This window comes from Crassostrea angulata, chromosome 7, assembly GCF_025612915.1.
Source record: "Crassostrea angulata isolate pt1a10 chromosome 7, ASM2561291v2, whole genome shotgun sequence".
Taxonomy (NCBI): Eukaryota; Metazoa; Mollusca; class Bivalvia; order Ostreida; family Ostreidae; genus Magallana; species Magallana angulata.
Genome location: NC_069117.1, coordinates 46,503,534 through 46,520,987, shown reverse-complemented (window position 1 = coordinate 46,520,987; position 17,454 = coordinate 46,503,534). Strand labels below are relative to the sequence as shown.

The following is a 17,454-nucleotide window of genomic DNA, read 5'->3' as shown; positions in this document are numbered from 1 at the left end:
GAAATGAATTAGATTTATTTTAAATGAAAAATATATATGATAATTTGACATAATGAATAATTGTACCAAAATTATGCATTTCTTAGCGTAACTTTATAACTATTTGGATGACAACCAGCCTTTTAAGAGTAACACAACTTAATATCTTAAATAAAGAAATCTCTGCAAAGAGGGTAATATGAGCAACTTATAGAATTTATTTAAACAGGGACACCGAATATTTCGTTTCTCAATATAAAAAACAAGCTCATAATTATCTTAAACAAGATAAAAGTGGTAGTGATCTTTTATAAACGGGTTAATTTCGTCATGTCAAACTGCACCTTTGGTGTAAGTATAAAATTAATGCATATTACTAGTATGTCGCCAATGCAAACAATTAAAAAACCTCGGTATTGACATTGTCGCTATTAGATTCCATATAGTAAGAAAAAGTTTCTTTACTATATATTTATTTAATGTTCTTCAAATTGATATAATTAAAATGCAGGCTACGATGGGTTATTTACTTTACAACACTAATACTTTATCTGAATTACATTTGGATTAAAATTACCTTTTAAAACATTTTTATTGATCACTCGTGTCAAGACGTCCACTGTGATGTTATAAGATTTAAGGACCTGTTTTGGAAGTTTGAAGATGATTTGAACGAAACATGATGTCTGGTATTGTTAGATCTCAGTTAAAAGTGAAATAAAATTAGTGACGAGAAGTCGACAATTAAAGATGGATAAACGAAAATAATATATAGTCAAATGTCAATTACTTTAAAAATATCCTAATCATGAATAAATTGTATAAGCTATAATCTGTTGCAGTTAATTATTTTTAAAAAATATATTATGATATTATAATACATATGTATATTACATTTCAAATGATATTCCTTTTAAAAATACATTGTAGATCACGAAATGCGAAAAATAACTTGTAATTATATGTGTACATTATCTGTCCCGATTTATGAAAATTTATCATAAACTAGTTAATGAATCTCTGCGTTTGATTGAATTTGATTGTGCTGATATTTTTTATGTATCAAAATTCCAGCCACTACTGCTGCAGCTACTAGGAGAACTACCCCCGTCACAGAGCCAGCAATAAGACCGATGTTGTCACTGGAGGTCTCCGTCGTAGTATCTAAAATAAATGCTGAAAAAAACAAAGCAAAATTTCAATTAACTTATTTTAAGGAGGCTATGTTTACCAAATCAACCATAAGATATTTCTTCAACTTTTAAACACGAATTTCTTTTAAGAAATAAACAAAAGGTTACATGAATTTGTTTGGTCACGTGATCAAATCCTGTGAATCCGAAAAGGCTTCTCAGAAGATTTAATCACGTACCAACCAAGTTCATATCCCATTGAACTTTTAACATTGCTGTTTATTACTAATATTTATGTTTGAAAAAGACAAAACCTTCTCAATTATTAAAATCACCGAAATTTCATTTTTTTTTTCAATAATCCAAGCGCTATCACTGAGACGCCATGAAAAAGTTTAAACAGAATTGAACATTTTCGCTATTCTTTAGCTTCTTATAAGGAAACATGTTCTAATATATTTTACATATACTTGAGGTTATACAACGCTCTTTGTCTAAAGGATGTAAATGTTGCCTTAAATATTCACGACCATCAAGCCGTCTCAACCGGAAAAGAATTCCGTTTAGAAAATCAAGTTTTTAAAAGTGTTTAGTTTTTAAGAACAAAATTTACCATACTTACGACATGTTTCTGAAAAAATAATAATACTGGTATTAAAAAAATGCTGTTGTACATAATGTAACTAAACAAAACAATAAAATTGAGCAAATACTTTGACTTTAATATCATACACATACTAAAAGCAGAAAAAGTCAATGTTCCGGTTCCTGTTGCCGATTTGGTTTGTGGGTCCTGATTTGGTAGACACATCCCTTTATTGTCACTAGCATATACAAGTCCACCGGAACTCTTCACAGCCTGTAAATTAATACATACATATCAAACTTGTAACATGTTCTACGAAGAACACTCAAACAGAAACAAGTCAATAGGACATGACATTTTCCAAACATCACATGATGATCTTTGTTATTTATCCATGAAGTATGAATTTCAGAAGTCAGTCTAGCACTAACATAGCAAGTGAATCGAAATGTGCCACCAAAATCCACAGTACTGTCAGCATTGACCACTGTGACGTAGTAGTTACTTCCAACAGACGTCGAAAAGGCGCAGTATGCAACACCACCGTCTAAAATAGAAAATGCATTCACATGTACTTGCGTGTATATATTGCTTACTTTAGACAAATTAATGAAAGGATAGTTGTAATTTGATAAGAGACCTACTTGAGTAAAATTGTGTTGTTGAACACAAGGTATAGTTAACAACCATTTGAGTTCGATCGGAACATACACCCCAAACACTTGTTCCATCACAGTATGTAGTGGATCCGTCACTAAAAGAATAGTTGAAACTCCCCAAGAAAGGCGACGGGCAATTCTGTGTAGCATTTGCAATGTATCCTAAAAAGAATGTTCATGTCTGAAAAAACTATTCCAATTGTTTCAATATCCATCTATAGCTAATTTGAATTATGTGGTTATTTTAAGATGTACCTTTCTTGATTAACACAGCGGTTTCAATTGCGAAAGGTAAACCGTTGCTTGGATTGCAGCCTGAACTAGTGTCAACGACAGTAGTATTCGGCAAAACAAATACTCGTTTGTTCTGCGCATTGCTTTCAATATCTGTGAATTAAAATTACCGCAATATTTACTTAATTTTTTAATATTGCAAGAATAAAAGTACTTGGATATTTAGTGATAAACCTCTTCTATGCTTCAATGCGACGTACTTGCGTATATTAAGTACGAATAAGAATAATCTGTCAATTTTTCCCATTTAATGCAACGATATACATTATGCGGCGCCCCAAATACATCTGCTTTTTGATTTGACCTTAAAATGAAGAAAAAAGAAAAACTGTTTAGTTTTCTAAATTATGTTTATATAATTATTTATTCAAATCGTTCATGTACCTTAACATTAAGAAAATATTCTCAATGCAAAAAGAAAATTTAACTCTACTGGAAAAGAAGAAGGTTATTTGATGTGTCTTCATCTACACAAGTCCAAGATGAAATAGCGCTGGAGTAGACCATAAGGCCCCATCCCACAACATTACTGCTGGACCGTGTGAACGTGATGTCTCGTGTTGTATCACTACTGTCGTGATAATCTCCGTCCCAATACGCTGGAAGGGTACAGCTATACGCACCTTTAACATAACATAATTTATTAAAAGTCAGGTGATGATTTGTTCTGCGTTTCTCGTGTAAACAATGACAAATATGAGCATTGACATAAAACAAATAAATTAAAATAAATTAAAGAAATGCTTGGTATTGGGAAATTCATTCGTGTAAAAAGAAAATCGAAGTCGTAAAGACTATGGCATCCGATTGGAATATACAATTCCTTTGATAATCAGAAATTATTTACAATTTGTTTATCCTGACTACTATTATTCAGGACAAAAATATAATAACAAGCAATCAATCAGTCATAAATAATTTTTCCCAGGAATTTATTTCATTGTTTTCTTCCTACTTTCAGGCTATTTTTACCTTGTTGATAAAATCGATTAAACGTTACAAACAACAAGATACACACTTAAAGTAATGACATTATGTACATTAATGATAATTGAAACGGTTTTTGAATGTGACGTTCATTATCATTTATATATACATGACGATGATAAAGCTATTATACGTTTCTTACCCATTATCATTATTATCCATAATAATAATAAGGAATAAATCATTTTCATCCGAAGTACAGTTTCACTCTAAAATTTTCTTTTATATTTCAGATACCTTCAAGAGCACGCTAAATTTCTCACTAAGCAGTTGCATAAAAACTGGTTGCTATATTCTCAATTTGATTAAAATAAGCAGTTCTGATACGCTACCGCTCTCGAGAGGGGCAGCGTATCAAGACGGATGTTTTCAATCAAATCTTAATATTCTAACACAACTTCCCCCTTGTTGAACTTTCGTTTTTTAGATTTACTAAAATTGTTTATTTTAAAGCAATTTATTTATGCAAAAATAAACAAGTCATACTTATTGAAAAAATGCGTATGATCTATGTATGATAAAAAAACCTTTACTATTTACCCAACGTAATGACAAATAAAGAATTATAGGTACAAGAAATATAAAGAAGAATCTCGAGGAAATTATTTCAACAAGGACATACAACTTTATTTTAGTTTCTTGATGAAATCTCTCTAACAATGATGTCTAACTAAAACTGTAAGAAGATTAGACTGATATTGTTCATTTCAAATGAACAGCAAGTTATAAAGTTCACCGGGATATTAACTTGGTTCGTCACGTGATCAATTCCTGTAAAGCCCGAAGGCTTATATTTACGTTTGAAAAGGGCAAATCATTCAAAATTATTACAAAAACCGACATTTTTTGTTTACAATAATGCAACCGACAAACGATAGCGCGTGTGATTATCATTGTGACGTCATGAAAAAGTTCACTTAAGGAATGAGTTTAATTCCTACCTATGTTTTAAGAAATGAAGATAATAATTTTTCTATTGATCCGGTCAATTTTTTCTTTGATACGTCGATCAATAGAAAAATTATTATCTTCATTTCTTATCATTTAATAAAACATTTTCAAATAAAAAAATGTGAAGTGTTATTGATCAAAAAGGTAAATAATGTAAATGAAGCGGCGCGTATGAATACAAAACAACAACAGCAACAATATTCAAAATGGATGCGCCTTCAGCTGATGCAGAGCTATTGAGCTGAATTAAAGGATTAAACACAAATAGTGAGTTAAAATCTGAACCAGCTGAATTGAAAACGAAAGGAAAATACATGCGATAGCTTGTGATATTATTCACTGTGCAGAAAAACTCGTAATATCGCTGGAATATGCAACTGGACATAACCATCCAAGGAAAGGCGATCGTGGATGAAAATAGATTATATGTCGACAGAGAATAGTATGTATAAGCGACTTTTGTAAACGTTGTGGTAACTAGATAGTCAGTGATGTACTTAAATGGTATATCTGTCGCTTGGAATGTGCCGAAGGAGTTGATGCATTACTCATAGCTTTTCTTTTCGACGCTTATTCTGATGACCGATGATGTACGTGTGTAAATTTAAAAATTTTTGTAACCAAATTTGAACAGCAGTGTTACCGTGAAAGTTTATAGGCCTATATGTTCGTTATAATATTCCTGGAAAAGGAACAGCCAGCCTCGCTGTAAATGTTGATTGATCTCAAGCAGACGAAATCGTGAGAAGACGCTTAATTTTCCATTTCGTGAATTAAATAATGTGTTTTGTTTATTTTTGAAGGTTAAAATTTCAAGTTTTTATATTCACAAGGTTGCATTTTGTTTGCTGACAATAAAACAGACACAACTTTACATTTTTGTTGACAGTGTTTATCTTGGAAATTCCCGTTCTATAAATAATGTTAGATCAGAACAGTTGAGAAAAGTAGATCCAGCAAAATTTTTTATTGATGCAGGTATCAAAGGAATATTTCGACCAATCAGAAGCGCCGATATCTCATTAAACGAATAAATATTAAATGATATACGATATATGTTATATAACATAAATTGGGGCAGTTAACGCGAAGCGGTTTATAAAAAGGCGTGAACTGTCCCAAGTTATGTTATACTCGTATGACATGGGTAGAAATATAATTCATTCATTCAATTTAATTTTCTGCAGCTAAAATAAAAAGTAAGGACAAATTTTTAGTAAAATGACGTTAATTTGTACAAAATTTAAGCGTAACGTCAAGCCGATTAATATCTTTCGCATGCGCCTCGCATGTGACGTAGGCATGTAATGTTATACGATATATATGGATTTGTTAAGCCAATCAAATCCGGCGTTACAACCAGAATTAAACTATACCGAATTAATCATGTTCGCTATTCTATAGGTTCATATAGAAACATATTTTCAAATGTAAAGATACAAAGATGAACAACTGTATTTTAAGTCGAATTCAACTGAATCGTTAATACATATCATTTTAAGTCACCCATGCAAACTATACATTCATTTAAAACTAAATACTAGTAATATACACGATTTCTCTTAAAACCCTGCCCTACCAGGGCTGCGTCCTCAAGGCGGTCCAGCTTTGTCCTTATATAATGTAAAACGCCAAGGTACATGCAGCAGAATCTCCTACTGCGCAATAACGCAAAGGCATCTTTATTTGACGCGGTGGTAAAACACTATAGATGCCATGTTATTGCGCGCTCATTGAGCATGTACGAGGTACGGGCCGTGACTCTTTGTTCTAATAAAGACGTAAGGTGGCAGGGGATAGTTTCGAAGGAAAGACCCGTTCAAAATTTTGAAATAAAGGGAGAACCTTGAATTTGGCTGGTTATTTGAGGGGTATAAATTGCTAGAATATTTATTGCATTCATTTTGTGGATAGAGGAGCTCATGGCAATTTCATTGATATATGACACTTTAATACTGGTAGCACTTTTCATCAGATATGGAATTAAAAATGCGAAACTGTGGCCAAAATTTTCACTTTCTGTTTTGTGCTTGAAAAGTAGGATGGGTTCGGAACACGAAATGTCACCCGAAAAGAAGGTGATTGACCCCCCCCCCCCCCCCATCAATTGGTGATTATTTGCATGGTTATACATTAAGCTACCAATCCTATGGTAGTTTATGGCAGTTGCTCGGGACTGGAGCGTGGTTCTGGACCCGTGAAAATGTGAAACAAGAGGCCCAATGGGCCACATCGCTCACCTGAGCAACACTGGCTTCATATAGGATATTGTGCCATGTGACCCCCTGGTAGATAAACCAAAAATGAATATCCGAATTTTCACTTATTTTTTGCATATACTTAATCTTTGACTTATTTACCTTTATGGAATACCATTTTTACCGAAAATAAGATCATATGCAATATAAATAACTAAATTTTCAGTTGGTGTTCACGGTTAACTTCCAGTTCCCTTTATTTTAGCCCCCCCCCCATCACTTTATAAAACGATTAAAATACATGAGAGCATAAAGGTACATTTTCTCCCTCCTTACTAGTTAAAATTGTATTTTAAAAAATCCTAATATATGTGAAAGAAGAAAAGTGTACCTCAATGCACCAGAATGAATGCGCTCAATTCCTCAAATTAAAAACATTGAAAAGTTTAATTGGCCTTCTCCATTATAGACGATTGTCGTTTACCAGGCATAAATTCATTTCGTATGACGTTTCATGTCCTTACTCACTTGATAGAAGAATAAATTTAACTGAAAATTTTTGTCACATATGTTAAAGAGCTATAATTCAAATTAATGTATTGGTAGGCATGTCGTTCTATTGTACCAAGGCCGATCCATTATTTTCATCTTTATTAAAAAAAAAACAACAAATGTGAACAAACAAAGATGATTTTCCGTTGCAATAATTTTTTAAGAACACCGATAATGCTTTTATCCTCATAATAATAATGTGTCAGGACTATGGAAACTTTTTAAAAGGCGTCGTTTTCATTTACTTGTGTTCGAAAAACTATCAAAACTTTGAGTAGATTGTATGCAATTCATTGTTGAAGAAGGGGCACCAGAAAGTAGTTGCAGCATATCCTTTAAGCAAGACATTTCTATTGAGCGTCAATCGTAGAATTATAAGCAAGATACATAGCTTGGTTTGAGTCATGTTTTTGTTTACATAGGTTTATTACATTCAACTTAAGATTTTTAAACTTGGTATTTCCTATTCAGCATAGTTGCATTTCAAATATAAACAAACTAAAGCATGACCTCAGCTTTGTGTACAAACATATAGTAGCATTGTGCGCAAAGCTCTGTATCTTGCTTATACCTCGAAGCTTGACTCTGAGGTTAGTAAAATTATAGGAATTTGTAAACAATTAAATTAAGAGAAAACTGCACTAAAACAATGAAAAAACTCATTTTATTTTTGATCATATATATACTTTAGTTATATATTTCTAGCAGCGAGAATAATCTCCATTTAGCTTGAAATTGCTGAGCATCTTAATAGAACATGTCGCATTAACCAACCATTACGTAGAGATCGTACCGAATTACACTCATCAACATAATTTGACCCCCCCCCCCCATGGTGGTCCCACCCTACCCCCTAAATCATGGTTTGAACAAACTAGAATGAATCAACGCTACCTGAGGATGCTTCCACACACGTTACAGCTTTTCTGGCCAATTGGTTTTTGAGAAGAAAATTTTTTAAAGACTTTTCGCTATGTATTCCTATGTAAAATTCGAACCACCCACTGTGGCCGCACCCTACCCCCGGGATCAAGGTTTGAACAAATTAGAATCTACACTACCTGAGGATGCTTCCAAACAAGTTACAACTTTTCTGGCCTACTGGTTTTTGTTGAAAAAATTTTTCTCAATGTATTCCTATGTAAAAATTTCGACCCCCCATTGTGGACCCCACCTTACCTCAGGGGATCATGATTTGAAAAAAAATTTGAATCTACACTACCTGAAGATGCTTCCACACAAGTTACAGCTTTTCTGGCTAACTGGTTTTTGAGAAGAAAATTTTTAATGATTTTTTTCTATACATTTGTATTTAAAAATTTGATCCCCCATTGGAGCCCCACCGTACCCCCGGGGATCATTGTTTGGACAAGCTTGTGGCTGGATTCCGCTCCAGTCGCAGACCCATGAGTGGAATTCTCACTGGAATACCTCCCACGTTTTCTCAGAATGAATCTACACTACTTGAGAATGCTTTCACTTAAGTTACAGCTTTTCTGGCCAATTGATTTTTGAGAAGAATATTTTTAAAGATAATTCTCTGTATATTTCACCTCAGGTGAGGTAACAATTATTTATGTCTCTGCTACATGTACACACACTTAGTATTTCCATCAGCAAAATTAATATCCGTTTAGACTGAATAGACTAGAGAAAATACTGACAACTAGCCTAAAACACATTGCAGTAATCAACTATTATATAGTATTAACCATACTGTATTACCATTAGAATTTGTATTTTATATAGTTGTTAAAGTACCGTACCTGTTAATGTATCTTATTTTCCGCAAGTAACAGTCAGCTGTCTTATTTACCGATGTCTATATTTGATTGATACGTAAAAATTACAAATACAGTCGATAGTTCCCCTAAGTTACAAACCGTAATTCATGAAAACGAAAGGAAAATCAAAACAAACTAAAACCACCGTCAAAGGTGAAAATGTCAACGCAATGGGATATTTAATCTCAATTTACTTCAAAAAATCGGCATTTATGTATCTTGCATATTTCAAATATTCCTTTCGAACGCAAACTGTTCCACAACAACCAAATTCATCTTTGTCAGATTTACACATTTCTCATACGTTCAAAATGGCCGCTTCAAAGAGGTTTTTGAGATATGGAATACCGAACCCGAAGTTATAAACTGATCGAAGCTCACCCCTTCCAATTATTTTTTTCGTAATAACTCAAATTCGGAAAAAAGATTGGCCCTTAATTTTTGCAATTTATATTTTCCTTTCCATAAAGATTATCCATCTTAAATTGCGTTGAATTTGACTCAGTAGTTCTTTAGAAGAAGACTTTTAAAAATGCACCCCCCTTTTTCTACAGTTTCGAGGTTTTCTCCGCTTTGAATAAAGATCGGTCTTTCATTTCTACAATTTATATTTGCCTTACCATAAGGATGCTTTGTGCCAAATTTGGTTGAAATTGGCCAAGCGGTTTTAGAGAAGAAGTTCAAAATGTAAAAAAGTTTACAGACGGACAGACGGACGGACAGACGGACGACCTACAAAATGCGATCAGAATAGCTCACTTGAGCTTTCAGCTGGCGATTCCAGGAATTTTATAACGCCGTGAACACGCTGTTGGAGCGCAACTTATTACGAAACGGCCTTGATTGTGAAATCGTTCAAAATAATTGTAACAGGCTTTCCCGGTAATAAATTAATTAGTTAATTAAACAGTCGTCTTTACCAGACTTTTTAATGATGAAGATTTTAAGACTCAGTAATATAATATGATAATATAAATATAACATATACTTGTATCATATCAAGTCATAAAATACATTTATACATTATTGCGATAGATTTATCTTTGAATACATTTCTACTGAAATATACACATTTTATTTTTCCCATATATATAATATAATTTATCATATAATATAAATAAATATTATTTACTTTCTTTCCAAATTTATAAAGATGCAATTAAGGGAAATAACTCTTACTATATAATTTTAAGTGTGAATTTAGTTTCAGATTTGTTCTATTAAAAGATTTTATTTTCATTTTCATTTTATTTTATGATTGATGTACACCGTAAAGGGCAATTAGGATAACATATCAATAATCAAGTCGTCTACAATCTTTAAATGTCCTATTCTCGAAGCTTGGAAATGCTTTGGAAATAATTTTTTCATATCATTCATTTCAGAATTTAGTCTTTATTTGTCGCATTTGAACTCATTACAGTGTTTGACTTTAGCCTGATATTGGCCTTGGCATACCATCGCTGTTTTATGTCAATATCATTTACAAAACATTTTCAGTTTTATAATTTTATCTCAACAAACGCAGAGTGTTAAATGTTTTTTTGAAATGACCTATAACAAATAATCTTTATTTTGCTAATTTATGGCTTTTTTCAGTTTATTATGCTTCACTATTCTTTAATCAACCCTCGCTTGCTTCATCAAAAAGACGGAATGCATAGAATGCATAGAATGACGACATGTTATTAATAAAAGTATATCCATATACTTTTATACAGACAGTTCTGGTCGGCAATATCGATTATAATCATGCTTTTACTCACATTTAAAGAGTAGTTCTGAGAGACTTGTTAAAATAAAAGAAAAGGTTTCATAGTATTATTAAAATGTTGCAACGAAACATTGACAACGGTAAACTAACTGGTGTTTTATTTGTAGATCTCAGCAAGGCTTTTGATACAGCTAATCAATATGTATCATTGCACAATCTACTATCGTTTAGCAAATGCAGCAATACACCCACCTGCTTTGAATTTTTAGTTTTCATTTGACAAATTGATCCCAGTGTTTTAGATGGAGTGGAACTCAGTCACAAAATTTAGGTATTTCTTTAGGTGAACCTCATTTAAGGATCAAATTTTGGACCTTTGTTGTTCATGTTTTTATGTTAATAATTACTCAGATACTCACTTGTATACAGATGATACATCTCAATGCAAGACATATCAGATAAATGCAGGCGGCACGTAGCATCGTTTTTGAAAGTGGAGGGGGCCAGACTCATCCAAAAAATGTTGACAAGCAAAAAAAAAGGAATTTTTAATTTTTCAAAATCTTCAAAATCCTAATCCGGGTGGGGGGGGGGGGGGGCGGGGGCGCTGGCTGGTGTATCTATAACTTCAATTTCACTCCTAATTTCCTTATTTTCATACCAATTTTTTCCTACTCCAATTCAATTCAATAATTTAATTTTTTATATGTAAAGAAAAAGTTGGGCTACGTGCCAGAAATGTATTGATGTTATTGAACATAAAATACAAAGAGATCGGATCAGTACATAGATGAACAAATATAATCTTGTCATCAATCTTAAGAAAACAAACGGCATGTTTATTATTCCGTACGGAACAAAGGCTAAGCAACTGAAGACATTTATTCATACTAGTTGACAGTACTTTTGTTGAAAATATATCTCGTTCGTTTATGTTTTCTGAATTGTTGAAATTTTTTAACTCAATCCGTTTCCACATTTTATGATATGCTGTAATATTTAGTGAAACATAAAGAAAAAAAGATGGTCTTATTAATCTATATAAACTTCAAAAGCGAGCCGCTACAGCGATCTTGAACAAATATTTTTGTACATTTTCATCAACAATGATTTTTACATCTATTAAATTGACTGCCTCGTGCATGTTACTTTGTGTACATGATTATTCTTTTAACGGATTAATTGCAAACTATTTTGACTTTTTTTTTCAAATACATGTGTATGTAAAGGAAGATTAAGACAATGTATTGAACTTTACATCTCAAAGGTAAAGGGAAAATATTTGAGGTGATCTTTTACAATGAACTGTGGGCATTTATGAAATGAGGTATCTCTATTTTTAATATGTCACCCACCTTAATTTAGGAACTTTTAAGTACGCTTAAGTACGCTTACCATAAAGAACAATTTTATTCAACGTTGCAGTGATAGTCTGTATTTTATATTCGTTGAAGGTTTATTTTATGGATGTATTTTAGGCGAATACTTTAATTTTAATGTAATATACATACATGTTCTATCATTTGTTTTATCTTAATGCTGTCTCTTTTTATGTTGACAGGACCACAATGTGAACTAGTGCAAACTTATCGTGATATCTTACATAAATATCAGTATGATTAAAATCCATTAATCAAATATCATTTGCATTTCTTATCAAAACTTTTTGATTTCGACGTCTTTATAATAGTTACAACGCAGTTTATTACTTCAACTCAGTTTGTTTCCTCAAATGCTTATTTTTATGAATTTAACAACCCCTTGTCCTCAACAGGTGTACATTATCCGGATTTTTTTATTTGGACCATACATGTACCTTTTACACAAAAAAATTTAATAAGTCTTTAAGTGCCAGTATAACATTAAATCGTAACAAAATCCTTGGCTTAGTGGGTCCACGGATGTCTACAGTAATCAAATATAGGTTAAGGATGACATTTACTCAGAATGAAAAAAAATTCCACTGATGATAATGAAAAACCAACTATTGTGTGTTAAAGACCTTACATGGTAGTGTAATCTTTACTGTCAAAAAAGTAGGTCAATGACCTACTTTTTGAGTAAATAGACATTTAATATTTTTGAAAATTTTAGAAAAATCCATAAAAATTTTACACTATGATTGAGATTTTCTTAATTGTGAAAATAATACAATTAAATTTCTTAACTCTTTAACAAATGAAATACAGTTTATGAATGGTATTGACATTAAATAGATACAAAGCATAAAGTTTTCATTCACAATTTTTATAGATATTCTAGTCCGAATTTCCTCCATCAGTTTTCAAATTACTACCGTAACCCATTTTTGATTCAATATAACAAGAACTGAATGATGATAATGCTAAAACATTTATAGTATTAAATGAAGTATATTGACCTTTCTCTGCTGGCATAAAATTTATATGAGGTCAATGGTCAACATTTTGAGATATGGTGTCTTTTATCATTTTTAGGCATTTTTCAATATTTTTGTAGTGTGTGCCATACGATAATCTAAACGAAAAAAGCAAGATAAAACCAACAAAAAATATGCAAAATTATGTTGACTAACAAATAAAATCTTAACTTTAAATATTACAGTACTACCAAGAATGTTTAAGTGGAAAACAAAATCTGAAAAATTTGGTCCGAATTTCCTCTGTTTTGCTAAAAGTCAAAATTTGTCAGAGCCTAATTCCATAATTTAGTAAAAATATCGATTGTTATGTCAATAATAATTTATTTCATAAATACTTTTTGTATTTAAAACATACTTTTCTCATGAAATTGAACTTTATAACAATCCGGATTTGAGAACTCAAACCCTGAGTAAACAACGTCCTTAATGGGTTCAAACCAGCGATATCGATGCACAGATAAAACCGTCGGGTTTACGCGATTACTAGTGGGTATCCAACGATGTGGAAAAAACCCTTTTTTAATAGATCTCAAATTGCATATTTATTCTATCATATTAATTGTGGGTAAATTTGCAATAACTTTGTAAAACGTATGGATCATATCAATAAATTTCTTTTTATTTCATTTCATTTATAAAATTTAAAGGCGATAACTTTTTCATGACAAAAATATTTTGAGGCTGAAGGTCGGAGAACCTTGATGCGGCTTTTCAAAGAATATAAATAGTTATATCAAAATATGGTATTGGTTCATCAAATAAATGAAATGAGTATCGTAAAGAGATATTTTAGAAAAAAAATTGCATTTTACGTTTTACGAAAATACATTGGTAAGCTTCAGGAGAGCATAAAGGAATTTGAAAATTTATTTTTTAGTTCAGTGCTTAAGGAATGTATTTCTTATGATCAAATGGAATTTGAGGCTCTTACCCTGTTTTAGTTTACATAGGTTCAATATACCAATAAAAGATCTTTTTCAAGCTGATTTGTCTTTTTTCTTTTTCATGTAAAGCATAAATAGACTCAGATCCCAACCTTAAACATTCATTTTAGGTCCAAAAGTGGTATTTTCACCTCAAAATTAACAATGTAAACAATAGCTTTTTCACATACCAAAAAATTCTAAACTCTGTTACTTACTGATAACTAAAAGAATGACTTAAATTTTGGTTGCCTACTAAAAGTGCCTTACTGCAAAATTTTAAACATTAAAATCGTGAAAATAATCTTTGACCAAAATAGTGACTATGCCCCTTTAAGAATAAAAAAAATATATATGCGTAACAAGAACACATATTTCTATATAATTATATATAAGTATGCTATACTTATATTAAACCTCAAGCATAGTCGCTTACAATGATATCCGTTTTTTAATTTTTTTTTCCCTTCAAAATAGTCTCCAGACTGGTAGAGAAACAAGTAATCCTATTTTAGCATTACATAATATATGACGTGCAACAAACTATATATGGAAATTGCATTTCAAACTGGCATTTCATTTAAGTATCTTACCTAAAATAATAGATGATATCCACGAAAAAAGGCACATGTGATTTATTTTGGAATTCATCTTCAGAACGGGCAAGTTTCTTGTATTCTTATAGTACAGAAAAGTTATCGACAATTTTACCACAAAAATTTACGAACACTGATATAGATGGGACGTATTGAATTTGCATAATTATTCCTATCGTTAAACATAATTTAGCAATTTCTTTCTAGTTTGAGTAGAAAATTGATCATTTTACACTATGTGAATCATTATGACGTAAATATAAACGCATTTAACTCAATTAAATAACCCTGTGCGTTAAAGAATCAACAGATAAATAATTATGCAAGCAATTTGATGACAAAGGATAAACTGTAGCACAGATATTAATGAAACATCTTACAAATTATTATATAACCACGTACATATCCTATTTAAATAGCTAGCATACAATTAGTTCACACTTCGTCATATAAGATAGAGCCAATACAATTTTAAACAGTAATAATGGTGTAATGTATATCATGTGCAGTTTTTCGAGATTTCAATATGAAAACATACATTGTGTCACTCTTGAAAACTATGTAATTAAGCGTATAGCTATTGAACACTGTTGGCTTTATTTTTTAGAGATATACCTCTACAAAAACTGCACTTGTTCCATTTACATTAGTGAAACATCAAGAATTCAAGAAACGACAAAAATTCAAGCACACTTAAAGAAAGTAGACAATGTGCTATCTACTACTGGCACTATGACAACAGATGTTATCGAAGTTAATTTTCTTCATACTTCAAGCACTTCTTTGCTGGGTACATTGAAAACGATTTATGAATACGGCGCATCGACCGTTGTTTACACGTTTTATTATTTAGCATTTATGACCCTTCTAAATTACATTAATCTTTTGAGCAGTACCGCAGTAAAAATAAATGACCAAAATAAATATACCTGATATTCATTAAAAATAATTTCCAGATGATACTTTGTATTTCTTACAAAATATTTCACTTCTATTGAGACGTTTCACAGAATGGTGATAATCTTTTAAGACTTTGTTGACTGCATTGAACTTCACAGAACAAGATAATTTGGAATATAGTAAATTTTAAAAACTGCTCTGGTAAAAAAACATTACCTATTATATTCGTTTATTTCTAATTTATTCATTTTTGATTTTTTTTCTTACAAAGAACAGAAATATATAATACACATTGACAATAATAAACAATGACTTTTTAGCAAGTTATCAAAAGTTCTCAATACAATGACGTACTAATATTCAAAAGTGCATGAAGAATGATAAAACATTTACCGAGAAAATCTCAATGTAGCATATTATGGTGATTTTTCGCCCATGATTTTGAAAGGAAACTTATCTAGTTTGGCAATTATAGCTCTTTGACTTTGTTAACAATAAAAAGTGATTTTCTTATCCTAACAATTGAATTCATAAGATGTTTGCAGTTTTAATTTTCTGACACAGATGTAAATAAAATTAACAAGACAAGCAAGTTTTTGTCGACAATGATTTTACTTTAAACAAAAAAGTACGGTTTTGTAATACTAAAATTTGCTTTTATTAGTTTATGTTTATCTGACATCTCAAAAAAGGTGACGACGTGCATATGTATATTTTTTTTCTTCTAATAATTGATGAAATTTAAGTAACTTCAATATTTACACGGACGATCACTAACTTACTGAATTTTCACGATACACGAACAAAAACGATAAAACACGCAACCGAACGATTCAACACCATTAAACACGCAAAATCAACAATAATTTTTAAGATAAGAATTAAAAACACGTATTGCTTTAATTTCTATTGCTTTATGTTTGTGTTTAATTGAAAAGCGGCATGTACAGTAGCAATGCACTGTTTTACATTGTACGAGTAAACAATTTACACATCCATACAAACAAAAACATATGATTCATACACAAATTATTTTTTTGTCTCCATAACGAATAATAACTTAAGTGTTAATGAATAGAAGATAATGCATTAACTTTATGAAATTATTCAATACGAGTTGACTGTTTATGTAATCCAGTTCCCTTACGTACGATTTGATTTTGCGGGATAGAGGTAAATTTGTTACCTTGTTCCATAGAATTCGATTTCACACATCCAATACTTTCATTATTACAGTACATAATTGATTTATTTCTATTTATTCTAACTTTTAAAGCGTCCATAACAAATATTTCAAACAAATGTTTACACTATGAACCAGATAGGAATGCGTATCGTATTCTCATTTTAAAAAAAAACGTTTGGGATAATCGTTTAGTTTAAAACGGGGAGTGGGTAAGCTTGACCGCTTTCATTCAACATGTCGCTCTTGCTAATATGATAAAAGTATGCGTCAAGACACAATGGATGATTGATATATGCTGACTAGTACTATAACATTATGCAAAACTAACTAGACCAAACAAAGGATTGAATGAGCTGTGGACATACTTGATAAATGTATTCAACCACGAAGAAGAGAATGAATGTTAACAACTGTCAATGTTCTTCTATAAAAAAAGCTTAAAATTCACATTGTTTTACAAAAACTACTTGGCGTTGTTTAAAGAATAAATCCTGACATTCCGTAAAAAAAGTTACAAAACGAAAAAAACGCACGATCACGCACGAACAAGCACGGTAAAAAACGCAAACTACTTTTCCTGATACACGCACGATCCCACACGTTACACGAAC

The 17,454-nt window shown here is 31.3% G+C and overlaps 1 protein-coding gene across 1 annotated transcript; it reads right to left on the bottom strand.

Moving 5' to 3' along the window:
• Positions 1-912: 912 nt before the first annotated feature.
• On the bottom strand, positions 913-14,877 carry LOC128156563 (uncharacterized). The gene is made up of 9 exons (XM_052818739.1): positions 14,755-14,877; positions 3,085-3,274; positions 2,852-2,955; positions 2,613-2,744; positions 2,343-2,519; positions 2,130-2,245; positions 1,851-1,971; positions 1,735-1,743; positions 913-1,155 (listed from the first exon to the last, which is right to left on the bottom strand). Exons 1-9 carry the CDS (start codon positions 14,810-14,812, stop codon positions 989-991), a joined length of 1,074 nt encoding a protein of 357 aa, XP_052674699.1. The 5' UTR covers positions 14,813-14,877; the 3' UTR covers positions 913-988.
• Between the last annotated feature and the right edge of the window lie 2,577 nt (positions 14,878-17,454).